The sequence below is a fragment of the Terrapene carolina genome, unplaced genomic scaffold (assembly GCF_002925995.2).
Source record: "Terrapene carolina triunguis isolate 2854851 unplaced genomic scaffold, T_m_triunguis-2.0 Scaffold95, whole genome shotgun sequence".
Taxonomy (NCBI): Eukaryota; Metazoa; Chordata; order Testudines; family Emydidae; genus Terrapene; species Terrapene triunguis.
This window is the reverse complement of record NW_020664446.1, coordinates 3,921,408-3,944,778: the sequence shown is the minus strand read 5'-3', so window position 1 is coordinate 3,944,778 and position 23,371 is coordinate 3,921,408. Positions and strand designations below refer to the sequence as shown.

General features: G+C 54.5%; 1 protein-coding gene across 1 annotated transcript in view; it reads right to left on the bottom strand.

Annotated features, from left to right (window-relative positions):
* The window catches only part of TRIM8 (tripartite motif containing 8), a 52,939-nt gene that overhangs the window by 5,616 nt on the left and 23,952 nt on the right, over positions 1-23,371 (bottom strand). Inside the window, exons 2-4 of the mRNA XM_024213629.3 lie at positions 3,694-3,789; positions 1,701-1,934; positions 583-614 (exon numbers count right to left, since the gene is read on the bottom strand). Of these exons, the coding sequence (XP_024069397.1) occupies positions 583-614; positions 1,701-1,934; positions 3,694-3,789 (362 nt within the window). The remainder of the gene's footprint in view (positions 1-582; positions 615-1,700; positions 1,935-3,693; positions 3,790-23,371) is intronic.

Here is a 23,371-nt window from a genome sequence, read left to right as displayed (position 1 = left end):
GGGCATGGACTTCCTCGGGGTGCCCTGCGTGCGTCTCTGCAGCCAGCAAGCAGGCGAGGACCATGCTGGAGAGACCAAGAGGTGCACCCTGCAGGGGTGGCGACCGCGAGTCCTCGCAGTGCCGGTCATTAGGCCCAGGGATGGATCCACTGAGCTAACAGGGCCACGTCTTGCACTCGGTCCCTTCTGATGAGGGCTCACTCTTCTGGGAGAGCGTGTGACTTTTCTCCCCACCTTCCTCCTCACCCCAGATAACGGCTCATACAACCACCACGCTTTCTACTTCTACAGCGCTTCTCCTCTGAAGATCTCAAAGCACTCTACACATGGCAACGACTCAAACCTCCCAAACCCCCGGGGGGTACATTCTTAGCTCCATTTTTCAGAGGAGGGAAACTGAGGCACAAGGCAGGGAAGTGACTTGCCCAACATCACTCAGTGAGAGACGGGCCTAGAAGCCAGATCGCGCGAGGCCTAGCCCTGTGTCTAAGCCACGCTCCGTAGCCCTGCAACACAGCCTGACGACGCCTCCAATCCCACCCTTGCTTGAGAACATGAGTTGCCCAGAGACTGGCTTCTTACCTGTCCATTAAGATTTTCACGGACTTGGTATTCTACAAGGGAAAGGAGAAACCCTGGTCAGTGGCTGCTGTGTCCCGATGCACCTCTCCCAGGACCTGCAGCCCCCGTGCCCCACACGCACCAGGCCTGGCTCTCTCCTGAGCAGAGATCATGCCAAATTGCCGCAGGGGGCGTGAGATGCGGATAAGTCACCCGCCGGGGGCTGGGATGGGACAGAGTCACCTGGCGCCGGTGTTACAGTTCAGGAGGAGGCTCTCCAGGGATGAACGGCTTCCTTTAAAGCCTCTTTCCTAAGGAAGCCAGCACAGGCGGCAGGAGCTCAGGGGTTGATCATCCGCCTTAAAGGAGCAGAGCTGTCTGGGGCCTGCGAGCAGGCGATTACCACCAGAGGAGGGTGAGGGGAGATACTGGCCCAGCCACTCCCCCACCCCAGCTTCGAGGCCGGGAAGGGCCCCTTGATCAGTCGGAATCCACCCGGGGAGCGAGGTGAGGCAGAGGGATCGAGCCGCTTCGTGCACCAGCTCAATCGGGGTTTGGGTGGGAGGCCCTAAAACCCACCCAGGCTCAGGAAGGTGGGAGATCCTGAGGGTTCCCCTTTTCTGTTTAGAGATGATCCACTCGGGCAGGGCCAACCACTGCCAGCCTACCCCAGGAGAAACCAGCTAATCCACAGCAAGGACGGAGGTGCATCCCGGCTCACAGCCGAACAAACGGGCCGGTGGGCTGGAAAAGCTACGCTGGCCACCGGGAGACTGGGGCCAAAATTAGACTCTTGGGAGGAGCCGATCCTGCCTTGTCCCCTGCCCAGAAGCCCCCTCCCCTATGGCGCTCTACCTCCTCTTCCAGGCTGGGAGATGGGGGTATCGACGGAGTGGGGAGAGCTGGCGTGGGAGAATCACGAGGTTACTCTGCTCCCAGCCCATCACTAAACTCGAGTGTCTTTGTTCTGGGGGCACGATGGGGGAGGGTATGCTCAGGCCAGGGACCCTGACAAAGTAGTTGCTTCCCCAAGAGGTCTCCCATCCCTCCCCTACTCTGTTAGAATCCGGCCACCAGCCCCGTTATCCCATGGGCTCCCCCTCTGCCCTCCCATGGCCAGCTGGTCCCCCTCTCGGCACCTTCATGAAGTTGATGTCCTCGGTCTTGTCGAACATGACCTGGACGGAGCTGAGCAGCTTCTTGGCCTCCTGCATGCGCTCGTTGAGGTGCAGCACCTGGGCCGCGTTCTCGTTGCAGAACTTGGCCTGGGCCTTTTCCAGGATCTCCATGGTCTTGCGCAGGTCCTCGTCCAGGAGCTGGTGCATCTTCTCGTACTGCAGGCGCACCTCGTCCTTCAGCTGGCTCACCTTCTCCTGCCGGGGGGGAGGAGAGAGCGCCCAGGGTCAGCGCCCGCCACGCCCGCTCGCTGCAGAGCCCGCCCACCGTCCTCGCGGAGGGACGGACGGACGGGGACAGGGCCTGCTAGTGCTTTGCCAACATCCCCGGCCTGCCCCGCCGCTCCCCACCACCTGTCTCTTGACAGGCCAGCCCTTCGCCTTTGCCTCAGCCCGTTGACCAAGATATTCAGGGCTGTGGAGGTATTTACGGGAGGGAACAGCGTGGCCCTGAGGGTCAGGATGCCTGGGTTCCATTCCTGGCTCGGGGGAGCAGGGGGGGGGATTGGCAGGGTGAGCTGAGGAGTGATCACAGTGGATTAATCAGTGTCGCCTACCCAGGCCTAGCTTCTAACAACCCAGAGAACAGCCTTTCCCTGCCCTCTGCCCCACCCTGCACTAACTCCATCCAGAAGCCAACGTGACCTGCAGCCGCAGGCCTCGGTGCACTGCCGCTGCCGTGCCTGGGAAGGGCCGTGATGGGTGGAGGAGCAGTTCCAGGGCCGTCTGCCAGCCGGACCATCCCTGGCCATGCAGCTGAGCAGCCTGGGAACCGCAGAGGTCCCAGGGCGGCTGTGGAGGCGCATGGCCTCTGCTGGGATAGTGAATTCCCTCCAGATCCAAGCAGATCGCCGGGGGTGTATGGGGGCTCAACTCCGCCCCAGAGCAGCCAACTCCACCAGCGAGGGGAGCTGCCTCCAGGGCCTGTTCAGGCCTTGGTTCCTCAGCCGAGCCTGCCCGCCGAGGGGCCAGATCCCTCCGCGCTCACCGGCTTGAGACACCCCCAGTCAGTTTCACCCGGAGCCAGCGAGCTAGAGCTGAAAGGCTCCACGTGCCCCCTGCTCTGCCTGAGCCCCCCAGGGGGGTGACCTGCCATGCCGTGGGGCCATAAAGAGGAGGGGGACGGAAAATATTAACCTCGGTCTCCGAAGTCTCCCCTCTCCTGTGGATTTCGGCGCTTCCCCCCCGACGTCCCTATATAAGGGTCTCACACCTCTGGGTCTCCTGCCCTGCCCAAGGAGGCATTGGCACCCCGCTTGGCTTGGAGTGTATTAAGATAGTTCCCTCCCCCACCTCCCAATGCTCCCCCACGCTTCCTCTTCCATGGCCCTGGGGGAGAGCAATGAGAACCCCCAATAGCCTGATGGAGCTGGGGGCAGGCAGAGGGGCTGCGTGGAGCCGCAACGAAAAGCTCTTGTACCAAATGACTTTCCCCCACTTCCCCAACCAGGGCTGCCTGGCTGGCACCTGAGGAACGAGGCACAGAGAGACAAACCCAGCCCCGGCTGCATCCCAGCCCCCCAGCGTCTGAGCAGGGCGCCCCCTCCTCCCCCGAGAGGGCAGCCCCACATCAGCCCCTTTGCTCCCCACACCCTCGCTTAGCCCCGGCTTCACTTGGGGGTCCATTCTGGGCCCTGACTCCCCTAATGAATCCGGATGTCCAGCAGCTCCGGGAGACCTCCCACCAGCATCGGGCCCCTGCTGGATCCTCAAGCAATGCAGCTCTGCTCTGGGGTGATTGCCCTGGCCCCGAGCAGAGAGTTAACTCCATGCCGGCTGGACCTCCGTCCCCCTAACCCCGGCATGCCCAGCACCACGGAGCCGCAGCCGCCTCGAGGACGGAAGGCGATGCCCGGGCAGCCCCCGGTGCGGGAGGACTGGCTCGTGCCCTGCTGCCGCGCGAGACCCTGCCTTGGTCGAAGGGCGCGGGCACGAGGGAGGGAAAAGCACCAGCTACCTCGACCAGCCGCTTGTCCGACTCCAGCTTGTAGAGCTGCTCCTCGATGTCCTGCTCCCTCTCCTCCAGGCGGTCCTGCTGCTTCATCAGCATCTTCTGCAAGAGAGCAGGGGGCAAACGGCCGTTAGGTGAGCCGCAGGGGCACGCGAGGGAGGAGAGACGCAAGCGGGATCGGGCGTTACACAACATCAACGGGGCAGCTGAGGTGGCGTGCTGGCTACCGGGTCAACCGTTTCTGTTTAGGACCCTGCGTTTCGGCTCCCCGCTACGAGCGACAATGACCATCACAATTACCCAACGGGCCGGTACTGACTGGGTTTGGCGGGGCAGACACTCTGGCACCCCAGCAGGAGGAGATCTGGGGTTCCGGCTGGCCTGGAGGAAACAGCACACCTTTATAAACTGAGGGAGGAGCTGCCGGCTCCACTCACAGCTGCCTCCACTGAATACGCAAAGGTATCTATCCACTGTCCCTCCCAGACCTTCGGAGAACCATGGGGCTGTACTGTATTCCCGGGGTCTCCCGTACGAGTCCCCTTTGCCACAGCCGCTTCCTATAGGACCACCAGGTCTGGTTACGAACAAGTGTTGACGCAATCGGAAGGGGCTACCAAGAGTAACAGCGTAAACAAGACGAATGGAGAAAAAAGTGCATCCCATCTGCTCCCCATCCATTCTCCTCCCTCTGTCCCGTGTAGCCCCACTTCCCCATTATTCAGGAACAGGGTTTGTGTTTAAGCAACCAAGTAAAGAACCCAGGGAATAATAATACTGGCAATAAATTTAACAGGCTGGCTGAGCACGTTGTAGCCCTCTCTAATGGCTAGTAAGGATAAGAGCCTACTACACCAGCAGCTGACTGAGTTACTCCTTTAGCTCTAGAGGTAGAAGCTGATGCATAGGTACGGAAGTTTGCAAGTTCAATCCCCACTCATAACTCCCGGTACAGGGTGTTACATATATGTGGATCTTACTACTACTCAGTTACACTTCTAGAGGCCTTTCCCTACATGAGAGGATCCCAAAGTGCTGTGTAAAAGAAAGGTTACTCTCATTCGATACACTAGGAACCGAGGCAAAGAGAGATGTCCAAGGTCACAAAGCGAGTCCGTGGAAGAGTTGGGAACAAGTGCCAGATCTCTTGACCTCCAGTCCAAATCCCTATATCCCCCGATTCTTTCAGGGGTGATGACAGAAGGAACTATTTATAGTATCGCCTCGCTGATCTGAGTGAAATGTGCAGTGTATAGGAACAAGGCAGTATCCCTTTTAATAGCTTGTGAGCCCTCTAGTGACGCTCACTGGGTTCTATGCTGTAGACACTGCCAGAAACTAGTCAGACCAGCCGTGTGTCTGTCCCTAGGCCTCACGTGTTCATGTATATTTAGTAAACATGGTTATTTGGGACCTAACTGTGCCCCTGTGGTTCCTTCGCATTGTTTCTGTTGTGTAAAGAGCGAAAGACACAACAAGATGGGCAATACGAAGGTAATGCAGATAAACAGCGTTTCAGATGCGTCCCAAAAGATGGGAGAAGGTGACCTCATTTCTGATACATGTGTTTTTTGGATAATAAAGATTCAGCTAAACCAAGCTTGCGAAATCCGACTCCCACCACAAGGAGGTTTTTTGGCTGGGGGAGTGAAATATCATGAGACGTTTTCTAGGCTGATCACTGTCAAGGTGGAATCTGGGGCTGGGCTGGTACATTTTCCCATTGATTAAAAAGGGGGTTTCAGGCTCCTCCGGCGAGAGAGGAAGCTCTGGCAGGTTCCCCCCGACGGCAGCGCACTTGGAGAGAAGGTCCGTCCTTGAGAATTTAGGGATGAGAGAGGAAAGAACATTTTCAAAGCTGCCCCGCAAGCAACTTCTATTTTCTAACCGGGGGAACCTTGTTCTGGGAAGAGGACAGTGTATTTTCCAGCTTCAGCCAGATGGAAGAGACATACACGCACACGCCCTAAAAGACAGAATAAATTAGAAATCCAAAAATGGCTACAACCATATGAGTCATCTGCTAAACAGCTTGGCTCGGCGGCCCGGCATCCCTGCCAGAAGGCAAGCGAAGAGCCACTGGTATAGGATCAGCGCCGGGCAACTCCAGTTGCTACGTCAGGGGCGCCCTGCCCGTAACACACACACACAAAGAATTCTCAGACGTTTGCTCTTAATTCTTCCTGCATTAATCCCATCAGAAAAAGCCGCTGGGCTCCTAACCGTTAATGACCGAGGCAGAAGGGAGGGGTCGGTGGGAAACGAACCGGTTGGACACGGCACAGCAACGGGGACATGGAGGGAAATGGCAGCAAAGACCAATTTTGAGGGGATTATTGCTAATATAAACCAGCACTCGGGGATTTATAATCAAGTAATTAATTCCTGGTCTAAGCAGGGGGAGGGAGAGCGGGAGAGAGGCGGTGGACGGAGCTGCCACGATTAATTGCACCGCAGGGAGAGGCTGAAGCCTTCAACTTAATTCGTAAGCAAGAATTTGGAGCCTCCTCGTTTCTTGTTTTTCTGAAGGTCTGGGGCACCTGCAGCCTCATTAACACGTGGATAAGTCAAGCACTAGTAGACGAGTGGGCCCTCTTGGGTATCTTCGCCTCCAGCCTCGGTCCCTTCAAGAGATACTGACGGGTCAAACTGGCCCTGAATCTCGGCTCTGGATCAAACCAGCATCCCCCAGTGGGTCTGTACGCAGCCCCCACTCTGCTCTCCATGAGGACCTGAGGGGGAAACTGACTTGAAACTGACTCGCAGCACTAGTGAGCCTGACTAGATGCGCAATGAACAGGAAGGGGGTGGGGTGTGTGTGTCAGGAACAGCAGAAGCATCCTAAAAGTGTGGGGGGGGGGGTGTGCCCCCCCTCACCACCCCTTCTCCCTGAGCCCCCGCTCCACATTCCCCCTCGAGGCCCCACCCTGCCCCTTCTTCCCCACCTGCCCCTTTCCCCGAGGCCCTGCCCCCAGCCTCTTTCCCCCAAGAACCCCCCTGCTCGTGCCTCTCCACCCCCTCCCCCCATCGCTTGCTCTTATGGCTATGCCCTTCCCATTTTAAAAGTGGGGAGACCATGGCTCCCTGGTCCCCCCCATTCTGGTGCCCCTGGTGTGTGTGTGTCTCTAGGTGGTTGTAAGAAACTGGTGTTGGAGGTTGTGGGTGTACACACATACACACACACACTTACAGCATTATTAATATTTATATTGCAGTAGCACTGATTGGCCACCAGGGAGAACAGGGCCCTGCTGTGTTAGGTGCTGTACATACGCAGAGAGTGCCCCCACCCTGAAGAACTCACCATCTCAACAGACAAGGCCACATGGGGAAGGGAAGCGGAAGTACAGGGAGGGAGGGGACGTGACCTGCCTACGGTCACATGTGTCAGTGGTGGATCTGGGAACAGAGCCCCGGTCCCCTGACAGTGCGATACCCCATCCACTGGGCTTCACTGCCCCCCTCATCACTCCCCTCTACTGGCTGGAATATGAACTGCCCCCTTCTGTGTCATAGGCCTTTAAAAAGCCCAAGTACAATTACTAACCACACAGGAGGCAACAGGAAGATCTGAGGCATATTAATCCTGGCTCCCCAGTCTAGCAGTGTCCGCGATCCAGTCCACCACTGCTCAGTCTGGGCCAGACCTCTCCCTCCTTCTGCAAGCCACAGAACCATGCAGCTATGGAGCCTGCGAGTGCCCGTTCCTTGGAGCCTGCATTGAGTGGTTTTTAAGGCCCGGCTTGACAAAGCCCTGGCTGGGGTGATTTAGTTGGGGATTGGTCCTGCTTTGAGCAGGGGGTTGGACTAGATGACCTCCTGAGGTCCCTTCCAACCCTGAGATTCTATGATTCTATGAGTGCAGCTTGGCCAGACCCCAGGGTAAAGCCCCCTAGATCTGGACAGGTGGACCAGTTAGCTGGGACCTATCCCAAGAGCACGTGCGTTTAAACACATAGCGACTTTGGATCAGAGCCCCGGTGAAGGCCTGCTCAGGACTCGGGGTCACGATTCTGGATGTAAAGGCCTATAAGGCGCTTTACACTCCGGAAGGCAATAGCTGGCGTTTCCCCACATGGAATCCAAAGGCCACTGACTGATGGGAAAGTTACAAGCTACAGCTCAGTCCTTTAGCCGCGTTAACTAGAGCCGCATTCTGCATTGCACAAGGCACAGACAGATCCCTGCTCAGACTCATTCGCACGGTACCGAAGAGCGCCACCGATCAGCGTCACCCACATTTTCTCTGCCGCCCCATGGGGCTCCAAGACGTCCAAGAAAATAGCTGCATCCTGACGCTTGCTTACTGCCAGCCACATCGATGGCTCCCACTCCACACCCAGAACGAGCGCCGGACTATTGGGAAGAACTGGGAATCGCCGTGAAAGGAGATGGAGGTTTCCAGCAGGGTCAATGTCAAAGCTGGAATGCATGTGGGCATTTCCCTCCTAAACAACGCAGCCCGCTTGGAGCGGCATGTCTCACTCACAGCGGGCGACGGGCTGTCTGATTCCCCCAATCCCATGCCAAGCAAGGTTTGCCGCTGACATAAGCCAACTATCTTCATCAAATGCAAGATCTGTCCAAAGGACCCTGCTGATTTTTGTGGGTCACTTCTTCTCTGACGACTGGCTCCTGGTTCTCCTCAATCAACACGCAGGGAACCAGCCGGCGAGCTGGCCCCCTCTGCATCTGCTCACAAGGTTACCTCACTGCTTGAAAAGGTTTCTTTGCCTTTGGAATACCCTTGGGAAGTCAGGTCTAACCATGAATCACCGCTGTCCAAGCCAGGAGTTGACAAACTTTGCCACGTCCCCAGCTTCCCCTCAGAGGAAAAAAAAATCACTTCTCAGGGGCTTCCCAGAAAGCCGAGCGCTCCTGAAACCTCTACAAAAAGCCACTACAGGCAGCCATGGAAACAGGAGCAACGCAAGCGTCTCTGGAACGCTAAAGAACCCCCAGGCCAGTCTCCGGCACAGCTCCTGCTTGCATGCCCGTTCCAATCCTTGGCCTCAAGCTGCACACCACGTAACCTCGGCCGTTCCCACGGCCGTACAACGGCGCAGCAGCCTGATCAAAAGCCTTTCGTGAGGCCACCATGCCAGCCTGCCGGAGCAAGGAAGGAAGTGGACGGCCCCATTCAATTCTCCTTCAGTGGCCCATGTAACGGACATTCTGTAACAAGACATGCATTACTCTGCAAAGAACTCAGACGTGACACCCAGCCTCTAGCCACGCCGCAAGAGGAATATGTAGTTGAGGGGAACGTCTCTCCACAACCAGAGCCCCTAACCCCGACGACTCCGGAGAGTCCAGAACCCTGTAGATCTCCGTGGTGACCGATCAATGCGGCGTGGTCATCGACTCTGTGGGGACAGTAGGATTTTATTTTTTTTTTTAATATAAAAGTAGTGGGTGAAATCTTGGCTCCATGGAACTCAATGGGAGCTTTGCCACTGGTGTCGATACACCTAGGTTCCTAGCAAGGAGTAGTTAAACCAGAGTTCAGTCATCTGATTGCCGGGGAGTTTAAGTGTGGGAGGGGTGCGGCGCCGTCAGCAATCCAGTCCAGGAAGGCCCACCCAGACCTTGTGCAGCACAGGTTGGGTTTCTCACGCTGCAGGCAACTGACCCATGACGCTCCGGGGGCTGTGTCCGCTCAGCAACCTCGATGCAGAATCCCCTTCGCATTCCCCGCTCCTGAGCCCTGGTTCTTCTCCCACACTCCAGCTCCATCGTAAGTGCCCACACACATCCTGCAGCAGCCCCCCCCCGGAGCCTGCAGGAAAAGTTCCTGCTGACCTCAACAGGACTCTACATCCCACCGTGAGAACGGGGCCCGGAGCAGGTCTACCGGCTCACAGGTGTTAGCGCTGCGCAGCAATGCAAAAGATCTGGATTCGATTCTCGGCCCAAGCCTCTGGAAAGGCCAGACCAACTTAATGATCTCTCCTGTCCTGTTGCAGCTCTTTTAACTATTTAACCCCTATCTATCTATTCCTCCTTTCAACCCTTCCACGCAGTGCTGCCAACTCTCGTGATTCCATTACAAGCCCCACAATATGTGGTGTTTCATCTAAAGCCCCAGGTCCTGGAATCCTGTGATTACATGAGAATCACTGCTCGCTTGCTTGCTTGAAGTTCCCAGGCCTCACTGGTGCAGAGAGAAGCTGAAAAATGTGTCATAAGTATGATCTAAAGACTCAGACACCAGAAGTCCAATGAAAGAACCTGACATTTATGACGGTTTGATACAGCTCATGATTCAGAAGCCAATCTCTGATTTTGGGGGTCCTGACTCATGATTTTGAATGCTTGAGGGTACAATGGGATAAGAGGTATTTGCACCCACCGCAACTAGTTCCAATAATAAAAAATATAGGCAGAAACCACCCCTTGCTGTATTGATGAGAGCAATTTCCTTTCTCTGTAACATGGACTGAGTTCTTTAGGTTATTTAGGTATGGGGGGGGGGGAGGGATAGCTCAGTGGTTTGAGCATTGGCCTGCTAAACCCAGGGTTGTGAGCTCAATCCTTGAGGGGGCCACTTAGGGATCTGGGGCAAAATCAGTACTTGGGCTTGCTAGTGAAGGCAGGGGGCTGGACTTGATGACCTTTCAAGGTCCCTTCCAGTTCTAGGCGATAGGATATCTCCATTAATAATAATATTTTTGAAAAGGAAAATATATCCCTTCCCTCTCCCCCGACTTCCTCCCAAACAGGTATTTCTGAATTCGGGAACTACCTCCTCCCCCCAGCTCAGCAGGGTTCACCACTTAACGAGTGATTTCTCCCCCCCAAGATTTGCAGCAAAGTCTCACAGTTCATGCCGACTTTCCTGTTGGGATAACCTGAGCCCCTTTGCATCTGTTTGATGTCTGGATATCTGTTTGCATTTCCCAGAGTCTAAGAAACCTTACGCCCTCTCTCTGAGAAATGGGACGGTGCAACCATTTGCTGGGATGGCAGCTGATCAATTTATTCCATTTAAAAAACAAAAACAAAGAAACAACCCTTATCCTTAAAAAGCAATAAAAAAAACTCCCAGTTTACACTGCCCCACAACATGAATTTTGAGGAACAAAATGTACAAAAGATTAATAATCTTCATTTTATTTCCTTTTTGTTTCAGGGCAGAGAGGTGGGGTTTTTATTTTGTTTTAAATTTAAGCCTTCCCCTGTGGTGTTGTGAACCCAAGTACAAAGACATGAAGCTAGTAGCCTATGAAAACCAAAAGTGAAACTGACCAGAAACACTGAGAGAAACTGACTGGTCCAGTTTCACCGCTGCAGCCAAGTGAAACGCAAAAAGAGAATCAACCGCATCAATGGTGAAAAGCAGATCTGTTTGTTTAGCCTCTTTGAGGCTTAGTAATTCCCGGTGCTGTCAGTAACACAGGGAAGGATTCTTATTTTATATGCAAATTTTGACAGTGTCTTATTAATAAATAACGTTACTAGCCACAGGAATCCCCACAAGTAAGGAGATGCTGCCCCAACACTTAACACAGTCTCTTCTATAGTCCAACGTGGCAAGGGCCGAGTCCTGCAAGGGGCTGGAGGAGTTGGGTGCTGAGCACATAGGAAGCAGGGTGCTCAGCACCTGGCAGGACTGGCCCCCACTGTGTTGAGTCTATTGTTCACTCCGTACATAGTTACCACAGCAGTAACTGGTTCCTTAGCAGCCGGCGATACATTGGTTCACAGGCGGAAAGCGGAAGCGGTTCCAGCATCAGAGCACAATGGATTTCTGAATGGAGGGAAATACTGTTTTACTTCCTCAGAGTAGCCTGCCAGTGGGGATCCCAAATGAATCGGAGCCTGGGCTGAGCGGACGTACTCCAACCCCCAGCAGCATAGCACTCCCCGCCTGCCTGTTCTATTATCGTCACATATCATTTCCCCCCCAAAAAAGTAGCCGTACGGTTAGCTTGATAGTGGTGACTTAGAATCATAGAATCTCAGGGTTGGAAGGGACCTCAGGAGGTCATCTAGTTCAATCCCCTGCTCAAAGCAGGACCAACCCCAACTAAATCATCCCAGCCAGGATGGGATCCAACCATGATAAGGGAAGGATGGGATCATGCTCTGGAAGGCCACAAACACCAAGCTGTTATTAAAGGTAACCGAAGGAAAGAAAACCCAGGTTAATTATCAGAGGATCTATGTTGGGCTGGGCTGGGCGAACACCTGGGAATGTTTATTCGGGTTAGCGGTGTTGAGGTCCCCTGCAATCACGAACAGGAGTGAAATTTTGCTTGCGGGAAGAGACGGACTCTCAAATGCTTGTTCAAACCGGAACACGCATCATCGACCTGGCAGTGCAAGGATCCTAAGCGCTAAGTACCCTGTGATGGCTTGATGAAGCCCTGGCTGGGGTGATTTAGTTGGGGATTGGGCCTGCTTTGAGCAGGGGGTTGGACTAGATGACCTCCTGAGGTCCCTTCCAACCCTGAGATTCTATGATTCTAAGTCACCTCCAACAGCTTGTGAGCAGCTCCCAGATGGAGCTCCACTGACAGAAACCAATCGCCGGGTCGTTCAGACCGATGGATACACTGGTAAGGATCGAGGCCTGGGAGCAGGGAACTGGTGAGCAGGAAGGAGAGGTTGCACTCGCTGCGAAAACGGCTAACTCTAATTGCAGGGCACAAGCATGGAGGAGGCTCGGCACTTCCTGAAAACCAGGCCCCTTTCGGGGCACATCTACACTGCAACAAAGAACACCCCACGGGAGTGAGGCTCAGCGCCTGGGCCAACGGACTCGGGCTCACCTCATAGGGCTAAACATAGCCGTGTCGACGTTCCTGCTTGGGCGGGAGCCTGGGCCCCGAGACCCACTCACCCCTTGCCAGGTTTCAGAGCCCAGGCTCCAGACTGAGCCCAAACGTCTACATTGCTACTTTTAGTGCCATAGCATGAGCCTCGCAAGCCCCAGTCAGTGACCCGGGTTCTGAGACTCGCTTTCACGGGGTTTTTGCAGCGTAGATGTACCCTGTGATGTCTCAAATCGGGCACCCCCAAAACAGAGGGACCTTACAGCACTAATCCATTTTGAAAATTTCAGCTAAGCTCTCTCTCTCTCATCTAAACATGACTAGAGTACAGTGAGCGCACGGGAGCTGGAATCTTGCAAAGGTGCCGAGGCGAGTTAGGTGCGCAAATCTCACTGAACGGCAATAGGATTTGCCTATAAAAATTCCAGCCATCATTACACACACACACACCTATACACGATTATTGCTTGTATTACAGTAGCATCTAATCACAGATCAGGGCCCCATGGTGCTGGGCACAATACATACACAGACCTGGGGGGAGGTGATTTTGGTACTAGGGACTAAAACTTTGTAGAAATTATATCTATATTTTAAGTTTCCAGACAGAAGGGAAACAAACAAGGTAAAGAGAGCAAGGCAGGGCTGTTATCTGCACTGGACAGATGGGAACTGAGGGCCAGAGACACTCATCCAAGGTCACAGAGGAAGCCCACAGTAGTACAGGAGGGAACTGAAGCAGAGTTTCCCATGGTCTAGGCGAATGCTCTAACCACTAGGCCATACTTTCTGCACCTGGCCGCTTGTACGCCGTGTTTCTACCCAATCCATTCGATAGTGATCCTGCGACTGTCCTACTTTCAAGCGTTGAACAGTGCTGAGCCCTGGTCAGCGCTTAGCAGGTAATAATCGATACCCCCGGCAGCACCCCCCAGCCCTGCCTGGAAGCCGCCATCGCTAACCCAAGGTGACAGCCCAGCCTGGGGTAGTTCGGTGTCTGAGCTGTACCCACGGCAGAAGCTGAAAACGACGCGCTCAAATCCCGCTCTCACGGAAGTCAATGGCCAAGCTCCTATGGAGTTCTATGGGAGTGGGTCCCACCCCAGGCCGTCCTTGGAAAGCTGTTTTTCCTGCTCTCGGGATCACAGAAGCCAGATTTCCCGTGCACGCCCTTCCCCTTGAAAACAAAGGGGATCTGCCTCCTATCAGCGAGCCCTTTCGTGCTTTTGCACCTACCCAGACTAAATTCAAACTTGCACGTGAATCTGCCACACGATCCACCCCTGTGAAGCACCCTCCCCCAGCAGCTCAGCTGGTGGCAAGAACCAAAAAGCTTTGTCTGGCTGAGGTTCTTCCATGGCACCTCTTGCTGGGATCTCCGCATTGCATCAGACGCAGACCGGTGACCACCGGTGAGAAGGGGGTTCTGACCGTTTCCAAGGAAGGCTTGGTTAAGTCCTTACTAACAAACCCCAGCGATCACTAAAGCAGCATTTTAAACCTTTACATTTCGCTGCCCGCTGGTTCTGCCCTTCGTTGACATTTTTGCTCCTTCATTGAGCTTGGGGCAGTGCACAATCAGAGGAGCCCCCGTTTCTTTTTGGCTCTAGTGAGTTTTGCTCGCTAGTTCTCATGCTGCGGCAGAAGTCTGGGCTGCAAATGCCACAAGGTAATTTGAAATCCCCCCACCCACCCCCCACACCCCACACACACACAAAAGCTTTGGCTAGCTAGTTCACGTGCTGTGACCGCTGCTTGCCACACTGATCAGAATCATTTTGCCGTCCTCTTGTGCCTCACTCTGTCTGTTGGTTATTTCTCTCTCCTCTTGTAACTTACGAGGACCATCCTTTTGTTATCTGTGTACAGCGCCTTGCACAAGGGAGGCCTCGATCGCAGACTGGGGTCTCTCAAGGCAACCATAATGCAAACAATAAACAACACGCTTTCACTGAACCACGATTAAAATTTATATTCTGATCAGAGTGTATTACAATATTTGTTTTAAATACCCAAAACCTTTTTTTTTAAATCTACACCACCTGACACTGTCCCTTTAAGCACAACTGGCTAGCTAGCGCAGTTCTCTCACTGTACAGAGGGCAAGTGCTGTCGGGCTTTGATCTCTCTCTCTCCTCGCTCTGGCTCTCCCCTTGCAGCCAAATTACAGCGCTGAGCACCCGAGTGAATAAGGACATTGTTTGCAACAACCGGAAAGACAGAGCGGAGGGAACGAGGGGGGGGGCACAGAAGGAGGAAGATGCAGCAAGAGCAAAGAGGTCACAAACGGAGCAATGGCTCCAGACACCTTAAATCGGCCGGAGGTAAAACGGTATCCGGGCTCCACAATGAGACCAGAGTCCTGTGGGAAAGCTGATCCCGGCTGCCCCGGCGTCCCAGCATAGCAGTGGGGTTAAGTCACCAGCACTGGATTTTAGAACACAATGAACTAGAGACACATCACAGGCACACCCCGCCCCTCCCCCCCCCCACACACTCCTCTCAGGCTGCATCCAACACCGGACTCCTCCCTCCATGGTTGCTAACGTCCTGCTTTTCAGCCCGCGCCACAAAAAAGTGAATTTCCTACGAGAAACGCGTTCGTAACTATGGCGACCCCTTCCCATCCAGGGGAGGGCTACCGTGCTCCAGCCTGTAAACAAGCAACAGACTTTATATGGAGATGGCTCAGCCACCAGTAAAATGCAGCCATCTCTGGGGTGGAGCGTGTTTAACAGCACGCCGCAGCACGAGTACAATTTAAGACAGGAAGTGACGAACACCGGACCCATTTGAAACCACAGAAGGAATTTCGGGGGTGGGGGGGAAGTAAACACTAGGGCTGGAATTTGGCCAGGGCACTGGGGTGAACATCCCACCTACTGCAGAAACTTTAAATGACAAAGAGCGTTTAGGGTCCCGATACAGAAGACAGGGCCTCCTCCCTTAGTACGGTGCTGGGGAATTGCTCCAATACTGCGGGAGGAGGAGATCAGTGACCCCGAGACCCCTTCATGCCTCTCATGCAAATCCTATGCAAGCCCAGCCCCACTTAGTTCATCAGATGCGATGCGTGATGTCTCTGTAGGAGAAGGAGCATTGTGTTGCCTTTAACACAGAGAAATCAGTGCGCAGAACTTCACGGCCTCAGAGCCAGGAAGCAGCTAACTCCTTGGGCAAACGTTGGGACCCCACCTGAAACAACCCCAGCCTCTGAAGGGGTGAAACACGCTCCGCTCCGGATGAGTGCCTCCGACTGACGCAAACAGAGAGGCGCTGGCCCTTTAATTATCTCTCCAACCCCCAGGAGACTGACTGTAGGCCGATCCATTTACATAGACAGGAAGGAAATGTTTTCTGGGTTTCATCTTACACAAATGTACAGTAACCAGCAGTCAACAGAGGAGGTCTTAGGCGAGCGGAACGCCTCTCCTCCCCCCCAGCCAGCTAAACACACATATCATCTATTTTCAGGTCTGGCCAGGCTCATGCTACTTTCGGGTGGATCCAAATCTCGGGCCAAGTTCCACCAACGCTACCAGGAGAAGGGGAAAATATGCACAACGCCCGCAAGGGCTGAATGTCACCCTAGGAGGGAGACAATGCAAAACTGGTCTTGAGAACTGACCCACCCCCGCTCAGCTACACCTCAAGATCACTCTTGCAGTTGGATTTCAAAGAGGCCCGTCTTGTTTTGCAAACCATTACGGATGCATCAAAACCACACTGCTTGCACCGATCTGTTCTTCCTGTCAGGTCCAGCCTTTTATAAGGAAATCAGGTGTCGTTTTAGGGAAGCCCTGTGGCCTGTGATATACAGGAATTCAGATTCCACAATCACAGTGGTTACCGTCTGGCCTTGCAATCTATTCAGTTGCATTTCGGCTTTTGGTGCTTGCAAGTTTAATGATTTGACAAAGGTGCCTCGTTGTATTTCTGTGGACAGCCTTGTAACAAATCCAGGAAACGCTTCACGGAGGTCACTGGGCTGAATACAGCTGGGCCACATGGAACTTCACACTCCCAGCAGGGACAGAACTCAGATCCTCCTGCTCCAAAACGACAGGCCTTGCCCACTTGAACTAAAGGAAAAATCTCCCCTAGCACAGAGCTGTATAGGGCCCATGACACACAGAGGAGCCATTTGGTTTAAGATCCTTGAACAGAATAAGTTATGTAATCGCAAAATTACTTCTAAGTGGAATTTGAACATGATCCCCCAAATGGTTGCAGCTTTTATTGACTTCTATGTTTGGGGGCTATGCACAGAGCCCTCCTGCAGATCTGCCACAATTAAAAAAAAATAGAAATATGGGCACTGAAATTCCACAGTTCGCTCCGATGTGTTTGAAACCAGCATCTTGGGTGGTGAAGTCGTGACCAAATGCCTCCCTGGGGCAGCACCTGTCACCTTCCCAAATAACCACCTTCGGTTGACTCTAGCGCCTCATCGGAGGATCTCAAAGCACCGGACAAACATTTAATCAAACCTCACAACACCCCTGTGAGCTGGAGCCCCCTTAGGAAACTAACGCACGGAGAGCGGAAGTGACTTGTTTAAAATTCACATAGCAAGCGAGGAAGAGAACCCAGGAGTCCAGCCACGCTCCCTCCTCCCCAGTAAGATGCAACAATATGCTATTGCTTGTATATTTCGGTCCGCTTCCAGTCCTTCCTTGGAGTCAGGACTCACAACCATAGCGGGACATGGATCAAGGTCAGCTCTTGGCCCCAAAAATCCCCATGTCCGTAACGGATGTCGTGAGACGCTACTTGGACAACATCTGCAGTCAAGCTCCGCCCTCATTTGCACCTGTCCGCACTGGGGCCTGGGTACCACTGAGTGTAATTTTGATGCTCCCCACTGGGACACATGGAAGGAGCCCAGTGGGAGGACGTTGGGTGGGAGAGGGCTGAGAGCCCGTTTACTGTCATCGCCTGATGCTGAAACATCGCACGGCTCTGGGCAGAGCAATCGAATCTGTGTTGCAGCAGCAGTGACTTCATTCCTTAATGGTACGTCCCCTTTTCCCCCATCCCATCAGATTACTGCCTGCAGGCTGGGCGGGAAGGGGAGGGGGACATGGATACCCGCAGGATCCTTCTTACCACTGGCTAGTTTTGGAGGAGAAAGATGCATCATGTTCCCGGGTTCTTTATTTTGTCAACCAGGTGGCCCTCCATCCCTACCCTGCAAAAAAGCCCCCACGCAGCAGCACTGCAGAGGTAAGCGTGTCTCTCTGTCACACCCCTTCCACTGCTCGGTACTTCCGGCTGCTCAGCACCAGCGCCCCTGCTCAGGAGACACTGCGGGCTCGCTCCCCAGTCTCCTTAGGGGAGCTCCGGGGGTGGGGGGGGGAATTAGAGGACACCATGAGGTCTGGATTGAGGTTCACCTGCAGAACTGGGGGCGAGGGGGGCTTGCACTGCACCGGGCTCCAACCCAGCTTGGTATGAAACAGAAGGGGGGGGAGGGATAGCTCAGTGGTTTGAACATTGGCCTGCTAAACCCAGGGTTGTGAGTTTAATCCTTGAGGGGGCCACTTAGGGGGATCTGGGGCAAAGTCAGTATGTGGTCCTGCTAGTGAAGGCAGGGGGCTGGACTCAATGACCTTCCAGGGTCCCTTCCAGTTCTATGAGATAGGTAAATCTCCATATATTAAGTCGTGTGCCTGGGTTTCCTCCGGGGTTCGCACCGCCAGCCCCGTTTCCAGTCATTGCTCCCTGCTGTTTCCAACCACCCCCTCCCACCCACCCACAACGCTAAAGCAAAAGGCCCCGCTGCACCCAGTCAATCACGCTCTGCTCCCCAGCACAGCTGACAGCGAGGGGGATAGTCATTGGTCACAGCTCCCCACCCTCGCTTCAACATGCCAGAGAGCTCATCAGACTTTCTAATGAACGCCAGGGGCAGCCTTCCCACCACACAGGGTCTGGTTCGCCAAGGGGGTGGGGAATTATTGCACGCTGGGGGTCTGTACATCACTCCAGCCCTGCCCAGAAATCTACCCCCTACAAAGCCAAACAGGCAGAGCATCCAGTGACCGGTGAGAACTAGATTAAGTCCATTAATGGCTATTAGCCAGGATGGGTAAGGAAGGGTGTCCCTAGCCTCTGTTTGTCAGAGGGTGGAGATGGATGGCAGGAGAGAGATCACTTGATCATTACCTGTTAGGTTCACTCCCTCTGGGGCCACTGTCCGAAGACAGGATACTGGGCTCGATGGACCTTTGGTCTGACCGTTCTTATGAGAAACTCCCCCTCCCTCTGTCTAGATGCTGCCTACCCCCCGCATGGACACCATGTGCAAAATGGCTCAGAATTGGGCACCTGAGGCAACAAAGGGCCCAGCAAACGCTGCTCGGTCCCACCCGTAAACGGGGAGCAAGGAACGGCAAACACAGTCAGAACAAGCAAGAGGAACTCCTTTTCCCCCAGCCTGGGAAAGCCAATTCGCAGAGGGTCAAGGAGTCAAATGTTGCGGCTGGATAATTTTATGGGCCATAATGTTCAAGTCACGCATGGCAAGATCGAGGTAATTAAATTTCATGCTTCAGGAGGCTGAGGTCAGGAAGAAATTCCCCACCCCTCCCTGTGTGCACAGTGCCGTCCAATCATGGTGGCCTCCCTCTGAAGCATCACACACTGGCCCCATGGTCGGGTTGGCCAAGCGTTCCTATGGAAGATCTTCAGAGGTATTGAGGCATCTAACTTCCACTGAAACCAATGGGAGTTAGGAGCCTAAATACCACTGGGCCTGCCTTCCTTCCTTGTGTTGCAGCTTCACCCACGTCACACCCTACAGCCACAGGAGAAGCCCCTTCTCTCTCCCCTCTTACCCTGACGCTGCAGTCGTAGAAAGAGACAAGCCGCATTTCCCATGGGGTGGCCTGCAAGTGCCCTCTGCTGAACTCACTTCCTGGGCGCTGGTACCGCCGCGGGGGGCCCGCCTGGCAAGAGTCCTGCCTGTTTCAATGGCCCCACAAATTGGCCCGTTTTCTTTAGAGACGCTAGAAAACGTCCCCTCTTGGAACCATGTGAGCCAGGGACCTCTGCGGGGTCGCCCGGTCCTCAGCGGCATTGTTATGGGTCACCCCTCTGGGGTGGTGAGTGCCTGAGACAGGAAAGCCACAGTCAGCGGTTTCCAGGGGGAGACAATGCAAATGATTGTGATTGCACAGCGAGGCGGATGATCTGATCCTTTCCCGGCTCTCCCCCCCCCAGGCTGCCACCCCCTCAAGCAGGCAAAGCCTTCCTCCAACCGCTGCAGACCAGGGCATGCTGTCAGACATGTCCTTAGCTGGCCAGGCCCCTTTGTCAGAGTAGGAAGGAGAGGGAGAGAGAGAAAAAGGGGTTAGGAAGGATAAACAGGAGGGGAGAAAGTGGAAGAGCAGAAAGCTCCTGGCAGGAGTGAAGGCAGGAGGAGCCCTCCCCCACACCCAGCACTTCCCCCCACCCCCGTTCCCCCGGCCACAGGTAAGGTGGGGACGGTGGCTTTATCCTGGTCACATTGGTGATCTCTCTGTTCCATCCAGGAGCTCCTTCCCTCAATCCCAGCACGGATACCGTGAGGCTGAGCACGGAGCCGCAGGCAGGGATCTGCAAAGGGGAACCAGACAAGCATGGTAACATCAGTGTGAACCCCTCGTGCAGAGACACTGCACCAGCACGATTCACCCCAGTCCAGGGGAACTACTGCCTAGAGTCACAGCCCGATGCTTAACTCAGGTGCGACAGACAGGACAAATATCGCTGTGGTTAGAGGACAGATCGGACAGGGAGAGGACGTCACAGCTCCATCTCGGGCCAGCCAGACACACCTCCTCTTCTATCTGCCTGCCCTTCCCGAGCACTAGATGAGAACGCTTTTCCTTTCTCATCACGCTGCTCCCCCCAACAGACTCATTAGAAGACGACACAGTACAGGTTCTGCAACGCCATAATCCAGGGACGGGTGCTTTATACCATCAAAATACTCTGCAGAGCAGAGGGCTCCTGCGTCGGCCACTAGACTAACAGGAACGTGGCAGAAGGCGAAGGCTGGCTGGAGAGAGGAAGACCGTACATGTGGGATGGGGGAGGCAGTGTGGCCTAGCGGATAACGAACAGGCTAAGGACTCTGGAGACCTGGATTCGATTCCCAGCTCGCTACTGACCAGATGTGTGACCTACTGATTTGCTCCGTTTCCCTTCCCACCTTTTGTCTCCCACGTTTAGGTTTGGACACGCTCTACGACGCAAGGACGGTCTCTCACTATATTTGCACAGTTCAAGGTGCTACCGTCATGCAAATAATAATGCTAAGGCAGTGGTCAAACGGCAGTGAGAGGACGTGCCGTCTCCGGGTCTACAGAGAGGCTCTTCTAGTGACCTCGGCTGATTTTCGATCTGCAAACAACTTACATTTTTGCCCTGGCAGAATTCCAAAACCCCGAACACCCTGACTACTAATGGTTAGCTCTGCCGCACGGCAACATTGCAAGAGACGGCACTGCTCCCAGAGTCAAAAATAAACGCGGATTTCGTAACCGGGATAGTTCACAACGGCCGCAGATTGTGTTGGTTTTTTTAATGCTGCATCAGGCATCACGGACTAACGAGTTCTTTGCAGGGATCCGGGTTTCACCTACACATGCTCTCACACTCAGTCACAGCCCCATGGTCCAGCAGAGAGAGACAGTCTCTCTCTGGAATTTTCCCTCAATCGGTATTTGGGGGGGGGAGGGGGGAATATCCCTCTTTATAAATCCTGATGATTAACAATGAAAAATTCCCCCTTTCTGGAGGGGAGAGGGAAACTGATCAATATTGACATTTCCCAAGGAGGAGATCAGCCTCCTGACCATAATTACATGACAAGCAGCAAAGTCTCTCTAAGGGCATAACAACACCCCCAGCCATAAACTTCCTAAGGGGGAGGCCCCACCACATCAAATCAGCGACAGCTACTTTCACTTGCCCAGTCCCCATGGCAACAGGATGGAGAAACCAGGGGCAACAGCTAGGCAAGGCCTTTCGGGGAGGGGAAATAGGTCAGAAGCTCTGAGCCAACGTGGCCTCATCAGCGCAAGGACCCAGAGTGCGGCCTCTGGCCCAGCGAGCGGCTGAATGGCTAACAGTAGCCCACGCTGCCCAGGCTCCCGTCTGCTCTAAAGCAAAGGAGATAAGAGAGATGACGGGCCAGCGAAACCGTAACCTCCCTGCAGAAAGCAGGGCTGCGAAGGGCAACCTAGAGGTTATACGGCCCAAGGCAAGATCCAAACCGTTACGGGTACATAAACCGAGCTAGGACGCCCTGGTTGGGAGATCACCCCCCTGACTGCTCATCATCCTAGGCTCTTCTGCAGCTGCCTTTCACGGGCGGATCTCAAAGCGCTTTGCAAAGGGGGTGGTAACAACGGTCTCCCGTTGGTTGAGGAGGGCACAGGGTACATTTTTAATTCTGGGCGCCCAGTTTGACTGGGATGTAGCACGTCGGGCCCCAAAACGTCACAGGACGAGCAGGAGGCAGGGCCTGCATTAGAACTCAACCCTGTATCCACAGTGTCGTGTCCCCCCCGTCTAACTGCTAGAACGTGGGTTTAAGGCCACCCCTTTCCCGACCCCTGAAGCACAGCCCCTCCAAATGAACAGTGCTCAGCCCTGGCCGGGCTCCAGTGCACGGCCCCACACCCCGCTCGCCTCCATCGGCTCCTTAGCTCATCGCTTCTCTCTTGTGCTTTTTAACGATTAAGAGTTGTATTGATTTGCAGCAAAACAGCAATACCAGGTTGGGGGGGGGGGGGGCACAGAGCATAGGAGAGAAAGAGGAGGGGTAGCAGAAAGGGAATCTGGCCAGGAAGAGGAGGGAGAGAGGATGAAAAGCCGGAGGAAAAAGAACAAGACGGCCGTGGTGTGGTAAGAGACGAGGGCTGCGGAAGAGGGATTTATTCCCACAGTCCGTGCGGGCCCATGGAGCACAGAAATGATGATTTATAATGTGTATTGTGGCAGCACCGGGGAGGCGCAGTCAGGGACCAGGTGCTGTATCAACACAGTCAACAGGACAGGGGCTGAAGCCAGCAGCTGGTGTTTGCAAAAGAGCCTAAGGGAGTCAGGCACCAAACCCCTTGGACTTTGAAAGTCCTGGCCAGAGCCCTTTACAACAATCACGAAAGAGCTGGGGGTGAAGTCCTGCCCTCGCTGAGGACAATGGAAAAACTCCCACTGACTTCACCAGGGGCGGGACGTCCAGTCCCTGGATTTTCCCTAATTCTCTCTTTCACAAGCAGCTGATCAGTCCTGGTGGAGCCAACCCAGGGAAACAATGTGACACCAAAGCCAGAAGCTGATCTCTCCTGCTGGCTTGAACATAATCAGCGGATGCCTGGAAGTCCCGGGTTCTAATCCCAGCTGTGCCACCAACTCATTGCGCAACCTTGGGTGGCTCGCCTAACTCCTCGGGTGCCACCACGCGTCCCCAGCTCTAGAATAGGAGATAGCCGCTTAACTGCCCCAATATTGCTAACACCTTCTGGGAGCTGGGCGCCTTGAATCTCTCCCCCTTGTTGTGATGCTGGCAAGGTTACGGTATAAATGAGCCAGAGATGAGCCTGACCCCCTAAGCTGAGGGGCGCTCTGAACCCAAACCCTCCTCTGGTCCTTCTCAGAGCCCAGCAGCACAGGCTGGGAGCAGAGAGAGATGCTGGGCTGTTGCTTGAAGCCGGCGCTACGCAGCCTGCTATCAAACTTCCGACATCTGTTGGCTGGCTGGTCGTGCTCCCAGCTTTGCTTCGGGTCCCTTCCTCCTCTGCGGAAGCAGGCGAGCCCCTCCCCTCCCCAACTCCATTCCATCCCCTGCCAAGCCCAGGGAGATCCGCTCTGTACTTTGGAAGATCTAAACTAGGTCGCACTGCGGCTTACCCTGT